Genomic DNA, 21,730 nt, shown 5'->3' with positions numbered 1-21,730 from the left:
GATCATCAGCATCGGCATTAACTTCTTTGAGGAATTCTCTTAGCATGCGATGCTGGTAGGATGAGGATGCCCTGAGAAAATGGATCATTTTCATCATTATATTAATCTCCTCAGCATACGCATCTGACAGGGATGTGCAGAGGACAGACTGGTGAATGATGCAAGATCAGGATTGGTCTCTTTCAGTCTTGCAACAGCTCCTTTTTATCTCCCTATCATAGCAGGAGCTCCATTTGTGGTTATGGAAACTATTTTTTTGGCTCCATTCCTCTTTCTGTTAACATCTCCTTAATGGCCAGGTAGATGTCCTCTCCTCTTGTACTGGTCTGAAGGGGAGTGACACCTAGCAAGTCTTCACAGAATACTTTCTGGTCTATGTTGAAAAACCTGACATAAATTAACAGCTGAGCGTTGTCACAAATGTCTGTGGACTCTTGCACAGCTAAGCGCATGGCTTCATCTAACTGAGATAGCAAATCCTGGGTCAATATTTCACCACTTTTTGTTGCAGATGATGCTGATAGGGGTATTTGATTTATTTGATCACACAGCTCTTGTTTTTGTTTCCCTTCAAGTAGTGTTTCAGCTACTGCACTCATGCATTCTTTGACAACCCCTGCCTCAGTAAATGTTTTTTTGTGTTGACCCAAAATCCAAGCAACTCTGAGGGAACATTGATGAGCTCGTTGTTGAGGAATAAAGGTGTGGCTCAGGATCCTGGTGGACTGCTCATACTGGGCTCTCAGACAACTTATTTTTTGTGCTCTTCCTTCAGCTTTGACTGGGTGTGTATGTTCAAAGCATTTATGTTTTGTCTCATAATGATGTTTCATATTGGCCCTTTTAATAAGTGCTACGGTTTCTGAACATATGAGACACACTGGTTTAGTGCTTCCAGGATGAATCCAGGAAGGATGAATAAAAATGAGTCTGTCCATTCCGGATTAAAGATCCTATTTTCACTGTCCACTTTTCTTTTTTTAGAAAGCGTCTGTTCCTTATCTTTCCGTTTCTCCGTCCCACCCGTCTCGTTCAACTCTCTGTAGCACTGTCCTGACTTCCTTTCTATGGCGCAGTCATTACTCTCCCTTTCTTCGTCTTACTAGTCTCTTTCTCTACTCTTTCTCTATTTTCTGTAGGTATGGGTCCAGATGAGACAGCTTCTGGGTCCAGACCCGGACCGCGGTCCACCAGTTAATGACCTCTGGTATAGAAGATGAATGAATTGGCAGACAAGGTCACAAAAGAGGCGACCAGACACATTTTAGGTGAAATGGATATCAAGGTCCGTCGAATGGAAATTGAAAGTTTCATAAAGAAGAAAATGAAGGAAAGATGGCAAAAACAATGGGAAGAAGAGAGAAAAGGCAGCTGGTTTTATAGAATTCAGTGGAAAACGGGAGAAATGGGGAGTACAGCAGGGAAGAAATAGTATGTCTCAGATTTGCGCACACATGATTAAATAGTACCTTATTCATCGTAGGAAAACATATTATAGGTAAATGTGATTATTGTAGAAAAGATTAAACTGTTTAACATATTTTGTTTTATTGTTAGAAATAGTCAGTCAGTCATTTTCTACCGCTTATTCCATAGTGGGTCACGGGGGGAGCTGGTGCCTATCTCCAGCAGTCTATGGGCGAGAGGCAGGGTACACCCTGGACAGGTCGCCAGTCCATCGCAGGTCAACACACAAACAACCACGCACACACTCATTCATACACCTAAGGGCAATTTAGGGAGCCCAAATAACCTAACAGGCATGTCTTTGGACTGTGGGAGGAAGTCGGAATATCCGGTGAGAACCCATGCATGCACGGGGAGAACATGCAAACTCCATGCAGAAAGACCCCAGGACCTTCTTGCTGCAAGGCAACAGTGCTACCAACTGCGCCACCGTGCAGCCCTTTGCCCTGCGATGGACTGGCGACCTGTCCAGGGTGTAACCCCGCCTCCCGTCCATAGACTGCTGGAGATAGGCACCAGCTTCCCCGCGACCCACTATGGAATAAGCGGTAGAAAATGACTGACTGACTGACTGTTAGAAATATAGTTTTGAAAGAGTTCAGCTAATTTACAATCAAATAGATTTGAATTATTACAGACAAATCCAATATTTAATAGTTCTGAAGCTTTGCTAAACTATTTTAAAATGACTCGTTCATTTGAAAGGATATGATCGTTTTTTTTACTTTTTGTATTCGTCGTTCCAGTAAACACTCCATACCAGTTGGGGGCGGTAATGCACATCTACAGGTATTTGCCAACCGCCATAAAATCCTACAAGAAGAAGAAAGGATTTCCGGTTCCGCTGGCCCCGCCCCCTCTTCCCAAACACGTGGATCTCTTCGAGTTTTTCAGTCTTTGTTCCCTGTTCGTCAGCAGCCCAGAAGCGGGAGTGTTGATAAAGCTGTAAGAGAGCTGCAGCAGCAGCAGTTAATGAACTCTGGAAAGAAGTCCAGCAGCTTGAGGAACATCTGGTCAAAGAAACTGGAGGGAAGCAGGAGCTCAAACAGCGGCAGGACGCAGCAGAGGAAGAGACACCAGATGATGGATGATGTTTTCCAGCCCAGATTAGGTTTGGATGTTCCATCTTCATGCCAACTGTGTGGATGGTAGTTAAAGTTTAGGAGCCGTTTTCAGTCTGCTGGTGGATTATTCCTCTGAATTAGAACTCGTTGTTAGGATAGTGAAACATCAGCAGGAGCTTCTGGAGCCCAGCTCAGAAATATTAGAGTTTGAAACGACAGAGGATCATCTAACTGCGGTGAAGTGAGCCGATATAAGACAATGGATCTGATGTGTGTGTGTGTGTTTTTTTTTTATTTTTTAAGATAAAATAATAAATGCAGGTTTTAGCAGTTATTTAGATTTCCACAGACTTTTCCCAACATCTATTTTTCTTGTCATCAGGTTAGAAACTATGTGATGTTTTTACATCATTTTCCACAAATATCAACATCCAATAGAGGAAAATGTGTCCATCCTCTTGTTTCTCATTATTTTAGATCCTAAAAATAAAATAGGTTCTTTAAAAATAAAACACATTTTAACATAGTAGATATTTATCAGAAATTATAAGTTGTCTTTTTTAAAAGGTCATGTAAGATTTGTGTCTTTAAATTAGTTTTATGTAGCTGGACTGAGGGCAAAAATTGCTCTTTTATTGTAAAGGTGACAGACCTCTAGTTTAGGATAAAACATCTCACTGAATATGAAGTTCAATAAAATAACCAGAAACTGTTCTGTAATCTTCTTGTTGCTGATGTAGAGAGAGCTCCTTCAGTGCATATTAAACTATCGTTTGCACGTCAAATATTCTGAACATAAAGCCACAAGCATGGAGTAACACGTGTTCCCATCATTGAATAATAACGCTTACTGATATAAAAGTGATACTTAATAATTAAAACTACAACTAATCATAAAATAGAATAGATCTCATGGGTTCTGATGTATTTCTCTCAGAAACTGTCCACTAATGCCGCCTGATGCATATTTCACAAATTGAAGGATTGTTTAAGGAACAACTAGTTGTTGGTTTATGATAAATTATGTCTCCTTTTTCTTATCACTGCACTAAACGATGAAATGTGTTTATTTCTGGTCTCTGTGCTGTATTCATATGAACAATCTCTACTTTACAAACCATTTGCTTCACAGCAAAACTCAGGCAATTATGTTTTATATAATAGTGATTTAATTCAGGGGTTAAATATGAGATTCTGCACATGACCTAAACTGTCAGTTCTTGAGGTTCAGTTTTCTCTAAACTGCTGATCAGATGTTTTTCTCTAATGTGAATCTTTACCAGCTTAGAAACATAAAGTTAAAGTTGTTCATAATGCATGTAATGTGTTTCAGTGCTGCCAGCAAATGTTAAAGAAGAGGCTCCTGAAGAACAGAGTCCTGATGTGGATCAGCAGGAGCCAGAGCTCCTCCAGATAAAGGAGGAACAGGAGGAACTCTGGACCAGTCAGGAAGGAGAGCAGCTCACTGTGAAGGAGGAGACTGATACCAGGTTTCCATTAACTGCAGCTCCTATCAAGAGTAAGGATTTGTTTGTGTGTGTGTCTCCTGTCTGGCAGCTAACAGTCTGGTGCATCTGGTTGTCTTTTATGATCAAAAGTAGATTTGCTTCACAAAAAGGACGAAGAAATGAAATGTTTCCTGAGCTGAAACTGCCAGAAAAATACGACGCAAACAGATTATAAAGATATCTACGCAGAACCTGGAGAGACTAAATTAAACTATTCTGCTCTCCTACAGACTCAAAGTTCACAACAAAATGTATTTAAAGGCTAAAAAAGTGGTTTTTGCAGATGTCTCCTTTAACACTGCTCTTAATGCGCCTGAACCTGTTCCTCTAGAAGCTTCCAGAAAACTCTGTAATTAGTTTCTTAATTTCTTGGACAAGGTTGACATTAGGGCCTGTATTTCTCTTCCCTCCTATGACCCGTCCATCTGGTCACCTGCCTCGCTGTCTTTGATCACTGGGAGCCTTATTTCCTTTCCTCTCTAGAGATACTGGTTATCAGTATAAAACCATCTGGCTCCCCCTGTGATGTTCTTCCTCCTTGTCGTCTTAAGGAGTATTCTTCTTCTATTGGCCTCTTTATCCTTAAAGTTACTAACAGTAGTTTGACCTCCAGCGTGGAGCAGAACAATTTTAAACATACTATTGTGAAATCTGGCCTCAATCAGTTTGCTTTGTTAATCTTTAGGCCGATCTCCAAGTTACCCTTTTCTGTCCATAATTTTGAAACAACAGTTTACAACCAGCTGAAGCCTTACTGGATAAATATATGATTATGGAAGTGTTACAGTCTGGGTTTAAAACTTACCACTGAATCGGCTCTTTTAGGGATTTTTGATGATGTATTCTTAGCAACGAATTCTGGGAACTGCTTTTAAATTTACCAGCTGCTTTTGATCCAGTGGATCATAACGTTCTCATCTCAAGACTGGAGCAGTGGGTGGGCATCACTGGCTCAGCTCTTTAATGGTTCAGGTCCTACTTCTCTGATAGGAGTTTCTGAATTATGGTGGATGATTTTACCTCCCCTGGGGGGTACCTCAGGGCTCCATTCTTGTGCTGACGACTGTCAAGTCTATTTCCCTTTAAAACATAATGTTTTGTTTAGCCTCTTCTTGATTGTCTTAGTGACATCTGGGCATGGATGGCACTGAATTTTCTTAATTTTAATTGAAAATAACTGTCATGCTTTTCAAATCCAGTGACTCCAGCAGTATTTCTTCCTGTGGCTCAGCATAAAAATCCAGCATCATTAATTCTGTTTTAGTTGAGTAAAAATGAACCACGGCTTAAAATTTAAAACAGGTTTGAATGTCCCACCCCAGTAGCAGCTTTAATTCTGCTTTGTTGTTACATCGACTATCTCTCAGCAGTATCCCGAAGGTCCTGGGTCTGACTCCCCCTCCTCATTTATCTTCTGCATGTAGCTTTGATATCTCTGTTGACCAGGTGCGTAGAGAGCTTTAAAAGCTTCACCCTAGGAAATCTCCTGGTCCTGACGGTATCAGCCCAAGGGTTCTGAAGGCTTGTGCGGGTCAGCTGAGTGGAGTGCTGCAGTACCCCTTTGCTATGAGCCTGAAGCAACAAAGAGTTCCAGAGCTATGGAAAACATCATGTCTGGCTGTCAGAAATCAATGTCTTGCTGTGACATTTAGTGGCTAAAAGGCAACCAGCTTTGTCGGGAAACTGTTGGTCTAGAGTTGATGCATGTGTTGGGGATAGTATTTATCCTGATATTTAATTCCAGCTCCAAACCTCCTACAGGTAGATATCTCCTTGGGGTAGGCGCTTATTCCCAAGGTTTCACATCGACGAATGGATGTACTGGCCTTGTGTGTGTGTACTTGCTGCTGATTAAGAACCATTTTTTGTATTTTTATCATAAAGTGAAGACATTTTGCCAAAACCTTTTTCAAATTCCGATTTTGGGACAGAGGTTAGGTTTAGGACTAGGGCATGGATTGAGTTTAGGCCCAAGAAATCAAGGATAATGAATGGAAGTAACTGAAAGTCCTCATGAAGATAGAAGTACAAAGGTGTGTGTGTGTTTTGTGTGTTTGAATGGCATGTTGTGAAATTATGATTATTTGATTATGAATATTTAGAAAAAAATAGAATTTAACAATCATAATTGTATCTTTCATATCCAAAATCACCCACAGTGTTTAGATATTCAGAATATACTATGAAAATGTGATTGTTTGGCTACTTGCACTTAATAATTGGAAGTATTAAGTGAGAAGCATGGACGTGAGGACATGATGAGTGGCTGAGATCTCGTGAGAGCTGTGCTCAAGTAATAACTCAAGTAAAACAAGCCAATAAATTGAAGCCCAACATAGAAACTTTTAAAATACTAACCACTGTCTCATATTTCTCAATAAAACAAACTGGAAGAGGAAACCTTAGACAGCCTGGAGAGCTAGGTAGATGAATGTTTTGACAACATAGTAATGGGCAAAACACAAAAATCTGCATCCATGACTACACCAGCATCAAGATACCCCCGTTCAGAATGCTCGGCCAGCACCTCCACTATCTCTTCAGAGAAAAGCTACGCTGATGTCCTGGACTCTATCGACAAGAAGCTACCCAGCCTGGATGCTCGTCTTACCCTGGTGGAGGTTCTCCACAAGGAATTTTAAGCTCTGAGGGAATCTCTGGAGTTCAGCCACAAACAACAAGCTTCGCTCACAGCCAAGAAACAAACGCTGAGGGATAAGGCAAAGAAACGTACCGATGGAATGATGCAGCTGTCTGAAACAAAGAAATGAGGGAGACCATCCTGAATATACAAGCTTGGGGCATAAGGGACAACCTTGTCTTCTCCAGCATCCCACAACGGGTAGAGGAGGACGAACGTCAACGTCATTGACTAGTTTCAAAGGAGATCCTCGATTGGAGGAGAGTATTATTCACAATCAGGAAGAAATATATCACTGAAGTGGCTGTAGATAAACTCTGTTAATGGTCAGTTGTTCAGGGACCTGGTTGGATAAGAGGTTAGATAACGCAGTTATAATCTAATGTAAAGCACAGCTCAGCATGATGAAAACATGTACCTGTAAGGCAGGAATAAAGAGATTTAAGAAAATCTGATTAAAATCATAACCAATCAAAAGCATGAAGCTTTTAATAAAAGTATCCGAAGTAATTGAAAATCCTCAAAAATAACAAAAAAAGCTTTATATATTATGTACAAAATAATAAACATACGGTATTTTTATCAACAATGTAATAACTATTCTTTTTCAGCTTTAAATTAAAGCATTTAAATCACTATATACATTTGTGTTTTAGAATATGGTAATTAACACTAGAACTCCCAAGCCCGTCAATTTGACGGCGAGCATTCTGGATGCGAGGCGGTGATGATGTCATTACATTATATTGGTCAGAATGCTAAAGGTTTTCTTGCACGCTATAAAATGATGGTTTTGACAAGAATTAATAATAGTATTTGATCAAAACCTATTATGTTTTATTGTTATTTTTATATAGTACTGAAAAATAATACAGAGTAGCGGGTACATAAAAAAAAAAAAAGCTTTACTAATCTGACCAAAAGCTGGACAGCTCCATGTTACGCCCCCCTTTCACTCCGCGGACATAAACTAGTGCTAAAAATGCCTTCAGCTCATCCACACTCATGTCTGAGGAGGAATCATCTCCTAAAACTCTGCGAGCCTCAGCCACCCTGCAGCCATGAACGTGGATGAGCATTTTGGCATCCACCAATCAGAGGAACGCGGTCTGGGCATCTTGGATCTGGCGCTCTGTCAGCGTGTTCTGGCTCTGACGCCTCCCTCTACTTTCTTCCTCCTCTACTACTGTCCACACAGTACCATCCTTTCCTATCTCCTCCTCCTTCCCAGGTGTGCGCTCGTCTTGCGATGAAAATGCAGTAAAGCGCAGAATAGATTGTTGTTCCTGGGCTACTATATCTATTACCTAACTTATTGTTTATTTCTATGTCCATCATCAGTACCTTGATCTGTAGTTTCTCTCCTGCCAGCTGGATTGCTGGGTTTATAGCTGGGCACTAATCACCTGGCTCCTCTCCCTGTCTCTGAACCTGCACTGATTGTGGCACTGTTGCTATAGTTTATATATTATTAGTTTATTAATCTGTAAACTATAGCCTAAAATGATAAAATCGTTACATAGGCTAGTCTTTTACTACCTTGAAATAATGCGCCACAACCTCCTGCTAATGGGCTTAGCCGGGGGAGGCTCACCCTCTGACCTGCTGTCACTGGAACTGAATGCTGACCAAGAGCCATCAGAATCCCTCTCGACCCCAGAATCACGATCATCTAATTTTTGAAGCATTTCCAATGCCTCAGAAAACATCCTTCTAGAAGCTATTTGTAGGATGCCAACAATCTCCTTCTCAGACTGCGTTCTAGAGTGGCGGTTGCTAGGCAACGCCACTCTAGGCGCGTATACTCAGCCGCGGGGAAAAAAAATCAATGTAAATAATAGGGCCGTCAAAATAGCGGCTGTGGTAGTTATAGGTAGAAATACTTAGATCTTTTATTTACTTTGTTATTTTTTTTAAATAGAGACATAGGAATACACAAGACACTGCTTTAGAAAAAGTCAGGATCCCAGGAAGAAAAGAGTTTAATAAACCAGAGTTATGGCATGTCAAACTTTCAAAACCGTCAAATTGACGGCCCTGGGAGTTCTAGTGTTAAACCATGACACCGTGAAACCAATATATTTACAGTCCAGGTTATCACACCATTGTGGCTTCTCTGATTTGATCTACTGTACTGTTCACTGATAATATTTATCAGATTCTTTTCTCTAGTTTTAATCTTTATCATCTTTGTAACATTGTCACGGTAAAGTTGTTTATAATGCATATAAAGTGTTTCGATGATGTCTGCAGATTTTAAAGAAGAGGCTCCTGAAGAACAGAGTCCAGATATGGACCAGCAGGAGCTGGAGCTCCTTCACATAAAGGAGGAAAGTGACAGAATATGGGCCAGCCAGGATGGAGAACAACTGAATGTGAAGAAGGAGACTGATGATACCAGGTTTCCATTAACTGTTGTTGATATGAAGAGTGAAGAGGATGACGAGAAACCTCTACTCTCTCAGCTTCATCAACACCAAACCGAAGACAGAGATCTTCCAAGAAGTATCTCAAATGACCAGATAAAAGTAGAAATTAAAGAAGAGGACCGTGGAACATCAGTATCCAGCAGGAACCCAGATCTAAATATTCAGGGAGGCTCTTCCAAATATTCTGAAACTGAAGATAGTGAGGATGATGAAGAGGATGATGATGTGAAGCATCATGAATCTGAGCTTAAATGCTTATCAGACTCTGAAACTGAAGATAGTGAGGATGATGAAGAGGATGATGATATGAAGCATCATGAATCTGAGCTTAAATGCTTATCAGACTCTGAAACTGAAGATAGTGAGGATGATGAAGAGGATGATGATATGAAGCATCTTGAATCTGAGCTTAAACGCTTATCAGACTCTGAAACTGAAGACAGTGAGGATGATTGGAAGGAGAGCAGGACTCCAGGATCAGGCAGAAACACTGTCAACAAATCTTTGAGCTGCTCTGAGTGTGGGGGAAATTTTGCTAACAGACGCTCTCTTCAGAGTCACATGACATGTCGTCCAAGATTAACGTCTTCAGATTGTTCCGGTAATGAGACGTGTTTCAGAGAAAAGAAAATAATGGATTCACTGACAAAAGTCCAGACGAGTAGTAAAAATTTTAAATGTGGTGAGTGTGGTAAAAGTTTTAACAGGAAACATGATTTTAAAAAACACACGACAGTCCACACAGGAGACAAACTCTTCAGTTGTAGTAAATGTGGAAAAAGATTTTCCCAGAAGTCAAGTTTAGACAAACACATGAGATTTCACACAGGAGAGATTCCCTTTAGTTGTGATGTTTGTGGAAAAAGATTTGCCTGGAAGTCAAATTTAACCAGACACATGAGAACCCACACAGGAGACAAACCCTTCAGTTGTGGTAAATGTGGAAAAAGATTTTCCCAGAAGGCAGGTTTAGACAAACACATGAGAATCCACACAGGAGACAAACCCTTTGGTTGTGATACATGTGGAAAAACATTTGCCAGGAAGTCAAATTTGGACACACACATGAGAAACCACACAGGAGACAATCCCTTTAGTTGTGATGTTTGTGGAAAAAGATTTGCCTGGAAGTCAGTTTTAACCAGGCACGTGAGAATCCACATAGGAGAAAAACCCTTTGATTGTGATGCATGTGGAAAAACATTTGCCAGGAAGTCAAATTTAGATCAACACATGAGAATCCACACAGGAGACAAAGCCTTTAGATGTGGTAAATGTGGAAAAAGATTTTCCCAGAAGTCAAGTTTAGACAAACACATGAGAATCCACACAGGAGACAGACCCTTTGGTTGTGATACATGTGGAAAAAGATTTGCCTGGAAGTCAGATTTAACTAGACACATGAGAACCCACACAAGAGACAAACCCTTCAGTTGTGGTAAATGTGGAAAAAGATTTTCCCAGAATTCAAGTTTAGTCAAACACATGAGATTTCACACAGGAGACAAACCCTTTAGTTGTGATGTTTGTGGAAAAAGATTTGCCTGGAAGTCAAATTTAACCAGACACATGAGAATCCACACAGGAGACAAACCCTTTGGTTGTGATACATGTGGAAAAACATTTGCCAGGAAGTCAAATTTAGATCAACACATGAGAATCCACACAGGAGACAATCCCTTTAGTTGTGATGTTTGTGGAAAAAGATTTGCCTGGAAGTCAGTTTTAACCAGGCACGTGAGAATCCACATAGGAGAAAAACCCTTTGATTGTGATGCATGTGGAAAAACATTTGCCAGGAAGTCAAATTTAGATCAACACATGAGAATCCACACAGGAGACAAAGCCTTTAGATGTGGTAAATGTGGAAAAAGATTTTCCCAGAAGTCAAGTTTAGACAAACACATGAGAATCCACACAGGAGACAGACCCTTTGGTTGTGATACATGTGGAAAAAGATTTGCCTGGAAGTCAGATTTAACTAGACACATGAGAACCCACACAAGAGACAAACCCTTCAGTTGTGGTAAATGTGGAAAAAGATTTTCCCAGAATTCAAGTTTAGTCAAACACATGAGATTTCACACAGGAGACAAACCCTTTAGTTGTGATGTTTGTGGAAAAAGATTTGCCTGGAAGTCAAATTTAACCAGACACATGAGAATCCACACAGGAGACAAACCCTTTGGTTGTGATACATGTGGAAAAACATTTGCCAGGAAGTCAAATTTAGATCAACACATGAGAATCCACACAGGAGACAATCCCTTTAGTTGTGATGTTTGTGGAAAAAGATTTGCCTGGAAGTCAGTTTTAACCAGGCACGTGAGAACCCACACAGGAGACAAACCCTTCAGTTGTGGTAAATGTGGAAAAAGATTTTCCCAGAAGGCAGGTTTAGACAAACACATGAGAATCCACACAGGAGACAGACCCTTTGGTTGTGATACATGTGGAAAAAGATTTGCCTGGAAGTCAGATTTAACTAGACACATGAGAACCCACACAAGAGACAAACCCTTCAGTTTTGGTAAATGTGGAAAAAGATTTTCCCAGAATTCAAGTTTAGTCAAACACATGAGATTTCACACAGGAGACAAACCCTTTAGTTGTGATGTTTGTGGAAAAAGATTTGCCTGGAAGTCAAATTTAACCAGACACATGAGAACCCACACAGGAGACAAACCCTTCAGTTGTGGTAAATGTGGAAAAAGATTTTCCCAGAAGGCAGGTTTAGACAAACACATGAGAATCCACACAGGAGACAAACCCTTTGGTTGTGATACATGTGGAAAAACATTTGCCAGGAAGTCAAATTTAGATCAACACATGAGAATCCACACAGGAGACAAACCCTTCAGTTTTGGTAAATGTGAAAAAAGATTTTCCCAGAAGGCAGGTTTAGACAAACACATGAGATTACACACAGGAGACAACCCCTTTAGTTGTGATGTTTGTGGAAAAAGATTTGCCTGGAAGTCAAATTTAACCAGACACGTGAGAATCCACACAAGTGAAAAACCCTTTGGTTGTGATCCATGTGGAAAAACATTTGCCAGGAAGTCCAATTTAGACCTACACATGAGAATACGCACAGACAAGAGAAGCCCTTTGGTTGAGATACTTGTGTTATAAGATTATAGGAAAAGTCAAATTTAAACCCACACATGATAACTCACAGAGGAACTAAACCCTCAAGCTGTGATGCTTGTGCAAGTCATTTTTAAAAAATACACGTAAGAACAGACAATGGAGAGAAACATTTTGAATGTGATGATTATGGTAAAAACTTGACCTTTTATGGTCTAAACCAGGTCTAAACCAGCACAATAGAATTTACAGAAAACATAAGCTCATTGCTGGTTATGATTGTGGACAAGATTTAAACATAATTTTTGCCTCTAATCATATATCGGGCGCAAGTGTGGCTGACATGGTGGTAGTTTGTCCTTTAACTGGAGGGTTCCTGGACCCCCGCTCTGTCAGTCTCAGTTGTTGTGTCCTTGGGCAAGACACTTCCTTCACCCTCCTTGCCTGCTGATGGTGGTCAGAGGGCTTGGTGGTGCTGATTGCATGCCAGACTCGCTTCTGTCAGTCTTCCCAGGGGCAGCTATGGCTACAATGTAGCTCACCACTGTCAGTGTGTGAATGTGTGTATGAATGGGTGGATGTAGTGTAAAGCGCTTTGGGGTCCTCGGACTTGATAAAGTGCTATACGAGTGCAGGCCATTTACCAAATAGCAGCAATAAACTTGCAGCCTGAAGTTATGGATAACTTTGTCCGTTCATAGCTGCTCTTATCTACTCTGGTCTCCTTAGTCAGTATTGTTTTTGGCCTGCTTATAGAGGGGCCAGTCCCCTCTGGTGTGGGCTTCTTCATTTGGTGTGGCCCAGCTTCCTCAGGTGTGGTTGCTGTTGTTGTATGTGCAAAATGTCTTGGTGGACACACAAATGCCCTCACCAAAACTGGTTTATGATGTCATTGTGTCAATGAGTTTGTTGAGGTCAGTGGCTGTAGCTTAAAAAACACTCCAATCTATGCATTCAAAGCAGGCCTGTAACTTCTGATTTGATTACTCTGTCCACTTCCTTATAGTCCTCACCACAGGCTTACAACTTCATAATTTCTGTTGGTTTGTATAGTCTTGATGCGGCTCAGGTTGCAGTGCAGGCATCTTTTAAAACTGTGTAGCAGTGGTCCAGAGTGTTAATCTCTCTGGTTGGGGTCTCTGTATTTAGGAAGTTCATACATGAGATTTGTTCTGTCAACGTCCCAGAGAACTATGATAAGGAAGTCTTGATTTGTGTTCCTCCGCGTCTGTTATTCGGTCAGCCAGCTAAGGGCAGCAGATCTGTGGAAATCACGGGTTTCTTATGCTAAGGAAGAGCATCTCGGTCATTTAGTTTGCCAGGGAGTGGATATTTGCGAGGTAGATATACGAGAGCAGAGCTTGCAGTCCTGTCAGAGCTTGACAAGCATACCTGCACATTTTCCCAGTCTTCTTCTCCCGTACGTCCCACGGAGAGCCGCTGCATTTCCAACAAGGATCTCAAAAAATCTCTGGATGGGTGGAAACTGGAATAAAAACTGACTTATTCTTAGGAGTTGCTGTCTGGTTGGAAGTACCTGTAGTGCAACTGCAAGGTACAGTAAAAATACAGGAAAAAAAAAAAACAAAGTACAGAGACGGCCATGTATAGCGCCATCTTGGATCTAACAATGATTCCACATTGCTCTGGATTGCCTCCTTGTTGTGCTTCAAGCTTGTTGACCTTTTTTTTTGCTAGAGATCATATTTGAAGTTTTGAGTTGTTCTTGTAAACAACTGTGACTTTGTTATGGTGATACATTGCATCATAGTCCACAAGAATATTATCAACCAGACAACAAGGTAAAAAATCCTAAAGAATAAAAAAACTTGTCATGTAATAAGTTGTTATCTTGTCATACTATTCTATAATTTTGTTAAATCATTATAGTGAGGAGTTTCATTCTAGAAATCTATGTTTGTTATGGATCTAATTTAGATTGTATATATTGTTTGATATATAGTCACCTCTGGCTGCTCATCTCTCTTATTATAATGATGTTTATTGCCTGGTTCACACGGCAGGATTTTCAAATTGTCAGCTGATTTTCAAAACCTGAGACCCCATACATGATGATTAACAAAATTGATGTATAACGGGTTCGGTTTTCCCAGCAAGCACAACACACCACACACTAACAGATTTCACTTACAAACATTCAGATTTCAGGCTGAAAACTTCGGAAACCCTCTTGTGATCAAACGTGAGTTCGGACTAATTCCCTTCCGTGTTTCTCTCACCTCGCTTTCTGATTGGCTACACGTCACATTCAACAGGCTGAGTGCTCATATGTCCTCAGGGAATACCCCACAGAGTAGGAAATCTGGGAAAGACGATCCAACATGTTGAATGTCTCTGATTTGATTCAGAGCAGTCCAGACGTCCTTCCAAGCAGACTAGATCACTCTTAACCCACCACACACGGCAAGATTATCTCATAAGATTATCTTGATAGCTAGCACCATGATCGGGCATGTCGGAAGATCGGGGTGAAAATCGGCATAAAATCCTGCCGTGTGAACCAGGCACTACTTACCGTCTGATTTGTGTTGTGACTAGTTGTTTGAACACATACCAATTGTTCTTAATTACTTTTAAAACTAATTTGACCTCATTTCCAGATTCTTCAAAATAAATATTGGTTCTTAAGCATACATATCATCACTGAACTGTGATATCATTGCATCAATTGTATTGGTCCCCTTTTCCCTTTTTATTTCTATATAGTTTCATTAGTTTCTGTATTCCTTCATTTTGTTTGGTAGTTTTTATTGAATGGTTCTAGTCTAGTATTTTGTTAATTGAAATATTTTAACTTGGAGTTTAATTGTTTTTGTTGATAAATTCTTACATTTTGAAGAGACATTGTTGTGAATTTATTCCATATGTGCAGCGTTTGTTGTTCAGTAATGGCATTGCTCGAATCACTCTTTCATCTATTGTTCTAATATCACCGCCATATCCAGCTGGTATTCACGGGACAATACTTGATAGACTGAATGTTTTTTTATTAAATAACACAAAGATATTATTGCACAAATTCTTTTTTGTTTGCCATGCAGTCATATCAATTTAAAACATTCTGAGGCTCAAAGTTTCTGTTAGATTTAACTGTAATATTTTTTATAGCGGTTTACAGCCATCTGTGACAAAACAAGGAATAATGCTTCATTCAACATAATATCTTATTGGGTTCTAATCCAACCAGGAGCTATCTTTTCTCTTCTTTTGTCTCAGAAGCAACAAAACACTGAACTCCTCTTTGACAAACCTGACAAAACTGTTAAATTTGCACCTCTACATGGAGTTTGTATTAAGTTTATAAAAGTCACAAATGGCACATGTGGCACGATTATTGGTTACAGTTTTATTGCTGATAATTTCAACATTTGATTCCATGGAGGAAGACCTCACTCCCACCTTCAGCCGCTGAAGGAGACCTCTGCTGCAGTCGGAGGAGTTACTGCTCAGCGTCAATGGTCCTGTTTTGGTGTCTGCAGAAAAAAATATGATAATGAAGTCATATCCCACTGGTTGTATGTTCTTCACACTGGCTCCTAGCATATATTAGGGTTAGTTTTAAATCATTTTTGCTCCCTTCAGAGCTCTAAATGGCCAGGCTTCAGATTATCTATGTGATATTGTAACCAAACTGCTGCTCAGAATCTGTTGGTTGTTTCTCGTCCCAGGCTAAAAGCTAAGAGGAACAACCAGCCAGTGGATCCAAAGCTTGGTGATAGTTTGAGACTGTGTTTTACTGACTAATGATATTTTTGGAAACCAGTTGAAAACCATTCTGGTTTATCGGGGTTTTATGTCATAATATCATGGTAAATGTTTTTATTTGTTGTATAGTGATCCTTAATTAAATTTTTACCTGTGTGGTACAGCTCTCTGTGACTCTCTAGAAACTGGTCCCACCGTGGACTGCCAACATCTTACTTTTACTCTTCTTGGCAAATTAATCTTAATTTAAATTGAATTGTTTTTATCTTTCCTGACTCCTATATGATTTAGTTTAGTTTTACTGCAGTATCTTTGTGTTAATGTCTTGGTTCTAAAAGGAACTGTAAGAGCAAGGTCGAATTTCCAAAGAGGCATTCCCAGCAGATCATTGTGTCGTTCCCTCTGCTTCAGCACCAGCCTGAAATGTGAGCAGCTCTGATACTTTCTGCATTCAGAAGCTAGAGAGGAGATAGCAGCACACCAGAGACGTTCTCCACACGTTGGAGATGACCATTTAGTCTAAGACTGCTGACATCATTGTGAACAATACATCAAAAACTGATTCACCTCATTTTCTTTTGTCTTGACTGTTTGGATTGTTGTGCTTTATCTTGTCTAGAGTGTGTATTTATGTATGTTTCTTTTTTGACTTTTCCTATTTTTTCCAAATGTTTCCAAAGGTAAAATTGAGTGAAAAGAAAGATTTTTCTTAACATGACGCCACAAGAAGCAATTTTTAGTCTTAGGAATCTTTGTGAATACCATCCCAGAAGCAAGAAGGAATTGTGTGATCCTACTTTTGCCACTGTCCATGGTTCTGCAGTTTAAGTGTTTTTGAATAAAAAAATTAGAAAGTCCAGTAACTCGTTTCCCCCCGTATGGAGCAACCTGTTTCTGTGCAGGACAACTTGACGTCCTCGGGTTGGCAGTTGGACCCTGTACACGACCTCACCCAGTCTTTCTAAAACTTTACAGGGCCCCACCCAATGACAGTCCAACTTGGGGCAGCAACCTTTCCTTTTCGGATTGTATACCCACACCAGGTCATCGGCCCTGAAGTCACTCCCTTTGGACCTCATATCGTAGTTCCTTTTCTGTCTTATACCAGCCTTCTGCAGCTGGTCACGAGCAAACATATGAGCTGACTCCATCCTGTCCTGTAGCCTCCTGGCATATTCAGGTCCCGGAGGCAGTGCCGGCAAATCCGGCGGTTCCCGAAACCCATTTCTGCAGGGGTCCTCAGTTCCCTCCACAGCATCAAAGGGGCGGGGGTGCAAGCGATTGACTCTTGTACTGCAGACCTGTATGCCATCAGGACAAGGGGATGTGCATGTCCCAGTCCCGCTGATGTTCAGCAGTGAGGATGGCTAGTTGTTTTGTAAGTGTCCTATTGAACCTTTCAACCAGCCCGACACTTTGTGGGTGCAACGGTGTAGTTCGTGTTTTGTGCATTCCCAACCGTTCACACATAGCAGAGAACACGGCCGACTCAAAATTCCTCCCCTGGCTGCTGTGGATTGACTGCTGCACCAAACCGGGCAAACATTTCCCCCACCAACTTCTCAGCAACAGTCTCGGGCCTCTTTGTCTGGAATGGCATATGCTTCCGGCCACTTGGTAAAGTAATCCATAGTGACCAGCACATAGCGGTTCCCTTTGTCAGAGCATGGAAACAGCCCCAAAATATCTACAGCTACTCGCTCCAGCGGGGCCCCCACTGCCAGTTGTCGCAGCTGTGCACGACATTGATCCGGGGGGCCTTTGTGTGCAGTGCAGAGGTCGCAGCGGCGACAAAAGTCCTCAACGTCACGCCTGCACTGACCCCAGTAGAAGCTTTGCCGGAGTCGTTTGGTGGTTTTTGTGACCCCAAAATGTCCTGCTCCCACTGTGCCGTGACAGGCCCAAAGGACAGACTCTTTTAGGGCTCTGGGGACCACAACCTGCCACCGCTCCTCCCACATTGCTGGTTCTTTCCAGGCCCTCTGCAGCACAGCATCCTTCACTCGTAGAGCCTCATATTTCCCAAAAATACCTTTAGTGGCAGGCGATCATCCAGCCACTTCCCCCTACTGCGGCTTCTTTCCTGACTCCACCCACTGTAGCACCGGCTGTAAATCCATATCCTGTTCCAGCTGTAGTCTTCACCCAAGTGAGTTAATCACCTGTGCTGCCCTGCAAGCTGGCTCTCGTCCATTGAAGGTGGGGCTGTGCCCCCCTCCCCAACTCGGAGCTCCTCCTCCCGGGCCCCTCTCCTATCGCAGTACCAGCATCCGACCTCCGCACAAGGCCGTCGTGACAAGGCGTCACAGCCCTATACTCCACCATGAAGGTATAAGGTGCCAGCTCCTCTAGCCAGCGGGCAATCTGACTCTCTGGCTCCTTGAAGGACATTAACCACTGAAGAGCTGTGTGAACTGATCGCACAGTGAAGGTTAGTCCACACAAATAGTATCTGAAGTGGCTTACCGCTCTCACAATGGCCAGGAGCTCCCTGCATGTCACAAAGTAGCGACGCTCTGCCTTATTAAGGGTCTTGCTGAAGTAAGCCACTACTTTTTCTCCTTCCTGGCCTACCTGACTTAGCATGGCCCTCATCCCAGTCACTGGCATCCGTGTCCAATACAAACAGTAGGCCAGGGTCTGGCGGGGCTAGGACCGGAGACTCGGTCAAGGCCCTTTTCAACCCTTCAAACGCCTGCTCACACTCGGGGGTCCAAGTAAAGTCATTGCCTTTTTGTTGCAAGCGGAACAGTGGCGCAGCAATACAGGAGTAGCCACAAACAAAATGCCTGTAGTAAGATGCTAGTCCAATGAAGCTCTTTAGTTCTTTCAGGTTGCCAGGGGTGGGCCAGTTCTTCACAGCTTGCACTTTATCTTCCAGTGTGCTGATGCCCTCACTCCCTATCTTGTGCCCCAGGAACTCCACCTCCTTTCTCATGAAGCAACATTTGCCAGGATGGAGCTTCAGGCCTGCACCCGCCACCCGCTGCAATGTTGTCCTTGATGAACCCAAAGCTTCTTCAAAGGTCCCCCCACCAACCAGGATGTCATCCAAATACACTAGGCATTCCTGTCGAGGAATCCCCGCCAGCACCCTCTCCATGAGCCGCTCAAATGTGGCTGGAGCGTTACAGAGCCCAAAGCAGAGAACTTTGAAATGCCACAAACCCCTGCCTGTACTAAAAGCAGTCTTCGGATGGGCCTCGGAGCAAAGGGGCACTTGCCAGTACCCACTTCTCAAGTCCAGGAGAGGAGAACCAGGATGAGCCGGAGACCAAATCGAACGATTCATCAATGCAGAGCAGCGGATACGAGTCCTTCTTGGTCACGCCATTCAGTGGTCTAAAATCAACACAGAATCGCATTTTGGGGCTCTTTTTCTTCTTAACCATTACAACCCCGGAAGCCCAGGGGCTGTCGGATGGCTCAATGATGCCACCTTTTAGCATCTCGTCAATGGCGCTGTCTGCAACAGCCTGTTGTGCCAGAGAGAGTCGACGTGGTCGGGACTTAATAGGCCGAGCATCCCCGGAGTTGATGTCATGCTCCACCAGGTGCGTGAGGCCCACTTCATCCTCCGACAATGCAAAGATGTCCTTGAACTCCAACAGCACCTGTCACAGTGCCTCCTGTTGTTCCGCCTCCAGATCGGGGCAACTGCATGACCAAATCTCTCTCACCGCAGCAAGTCTGTCTCTGTTCTCTGTGGACTCCTGTTGGCCCTGAGCTGCTCCTTTTAATGGGGAATGAAACATAGAGGGTTGAGGTATCCGTGATGTGGAACTGGGTGGTGTGTGTGTCCCCTGAAACTCTTCTGTTGCCATGGAGCTCAGCAGCTGCATTTTGGGAGCCAGCAGGGGGCAAACGAATTCAACTGCAGGCCCCCCTGGAAAAACCAGCGTGTTTCTCCCTAGATCTAACATGCACTGTGTGGCTCGTAGAAAGTCCAACCCCAATATGCAATTGTCCTGGACGGCAGCAACCCACACCTTGAAGTCCATCAGCTGACCCCCCACCCGAATGGTTACCAACCCCTTCCCAAGCATTGGAGCGCAGCTTTACCCTGGTTTGTTTAAGCTGTGTCCCCTGAGGCACCATTTTGGGTCTGACCAAGGTTGCAGTGGAGCCGGTGTCAACTAGAGCTGTACACCCGACAAAGTGATGGGAACATGGCAAAAATCTCCCGCTTTAGTCCAGCCCACCACCCTCACTGCCTCAGCATTGTCATCTGCTTCTGGGGGAAGCGGAGCCTTGCTCCCCCAGCTGTTTAGTTGGGCTCCATCAGGTTGTAACACGATATGTTGGGACTCTGAGGAGAGGGCCTGTGTTGTCCCATTTACACAGACCCCCTTGGGCTAGATACTGCTAGGGCAGTGCGTACTGATATGCCCGGATTGTCCACATGTCCAGCAAACCAGCGGGCCACGACGAGGCTGCTCTCTGCATCGGATTTGGGGCGGTTGCAAAGACACCGCCCGGATCACCTCAGTAAGTTCAGCAGCCCAGGCAGGCTTATCTTGGCCTGGGCTCTCATGAGTTGCGGTCCTCACGACAGGGCCTCCTGTGTCACAGTCCTTCCCTGCTGCCATTTCTATTGCTTCTCTCTGTAAGGCCAACTCGAGTGCCTCCTGCAGGTTGCAGTGATGTGCCAGCTTTGTCTGGATGCGCAGCTCCCTTGGGGCCAAGTCCCGTATGAACTGGTCCAGGGCCAGTTCATTTTGCACATCGACTGGCATGTGTGCATAAGCTCTCCTTGTCAGTCTCTCAATGTCATTGGCCAGCATACGGAGGGGTTCATCAGGCTGTCTTTGTCTGCCCATCAGCCCCAAACGCAGAACTGAAGGCTGATTGCACTGTCCAAATCTTTTCTGTAGGGCCCCAACTAAAGCCCTGTAGTCGCCTCTCTCAGCAGGACTAAGCAGCAGTAAGCAGGAGAGAGCTTCATCTGTAAGACAGAGGGCAAATTGGAGTGCTTTGGTGTCCTTTGTCCAAGCCGCAGCCCGTACAAGGAGCTCAAATTGGGCCAGAAATGCATCCCAGTCAGCAAAGCCGGCCTCTGCCACCTCTTCACCCGGGATGCGTTTCCCGGTGTGCGGTCACCGCCTCTCCTTTGGCTCCATGCTACGGGGTACTCACTGCCCTCTTCTTTAAGTTTCGGTCGGGCTCCAAAGCTGCTCCATCGCACCGCTGATCGCGTCATGGCATGGTCCTCCGGCTCCATGATAGCAGCGTCTTATATAGCAGACCCCTCAAGTTCACTTCTGACACCAATGTAATATCCACCAGATAACAGCGCAGTTTACAGCTGTCTTCAACCCAAGATGAGGAAAGCTCTGGACTGGCGGGTGAGGAGCTAGAACGTAAGATATCAGAAACTATTACTATTACAACAGAGGAAAACGGAGACAGTGAAATGGAGAAAATACAAAACTTTGACTGTAAATGTTACGGAAGAAGAAAGGAGAACTCTTCACTTGGGACACAGTCCTGTAGCCGCAAATTTTCTCCAGAGATCATGTACACCATATGGATGGATTCTTTAGCAGCAAAAAGGGAGTGGCAGGACATGAGAATAATCGGACATCTTGAACCAAACCGACGCTTGAAACTTCAGCAATGACCACATGCTTTTAGTTTCTCATGGGGTGAGTTTGATAACTTTTTAAAAAACTATTATGATGCATCATATTGTATATAAATCATGTACTGAAGCGGACAAATCACATAAACCTGACCAGTCAAATATTAAAATCGACTTGAGTGGGGTTTGTGTTTGTATTTTTAATCTAAGCTTGAGGTTGTGTT

General features: G+C 42.9%; 2 protein-coding genes across 3 annotated transcripts in view; both read left to right on the top strand.

Annotated features, from left to right (window-relative positions):
• Positions 1 to 21,730, top strand: part of LOC124861401 (NACHT, LRR and PYD domains-containing protein 4C-like) — a 609,184-nt gene that overhangs the window by 533,449 nt on the left and 54,005 nt on the right. The gene's annotated exons all lie outside the window — the stretch shown is intronic.
• On the top strand, positions 2,309 to 15,062 carry LOC124861400 (zinc finger protein 721-like). Its single transcript, XM_047355126.1, has 3 exons — positions 2,309 to 2,578; positions 3,865 to 4,050; positions 8,934 to 15,062. Exons 1-3 carry the CDS (start codon positions 2,440 to 2,442, stop codon positions 12,242 to 12,244), a joined length of 3,636 nt encoding a protein of 1,211 aa, XP_047211082.1. The 5' UTR covers positions 2,309 to 2,439; the 3' UTR covers positions 12,245 to 15,062.

This window comes from Girardinichthys multiradiatus, chromosome 24 (genome assembly GCF_021462225.1).
Source record: "Girardinichthys multiradiatus isolate DD_20200921_A chromosome 24, DD_fGirMul_XY1, whole genome shotgun sequence".
Classification (NCBI taxonomy): domain Eukaryota; kingdom Metazoa; phylum Chordata; class Actinopteri; order Cyprinodontiformes; family Goodeidae; genus Girardinichthys; species Girardinichthys multiradiatus.
This window is presented reverse-complemented; position numbering and strand designations above follow the sequence as displayed.

Excerpts from the sequence above, each read along its gene's own strand:
- LOC124861400 (XM_047355126.1), top strand. The coding sequence starts at position 2,440 with ATGAACTCTGGAAAGAAGTCCAGCAGCTTGAGGAACATCTGGTCAAAG. Across the intron at positions 2,579-3,864 it reads TGTTTTCCAGCCCAGATTAG|TGCTGCCAGCAAATGTTAAA; the intron begins GTTTGGATGTTC and ends AATGTGTTTCAG. Across the intron at positions 4,051-8,933 it reads AACTGCAGCTCCTATCAAGA|ATTTTAAAGAAGAGGCTCCT; the intron begins GTAAGGATTTGT and ends TGATGTCTGCAG.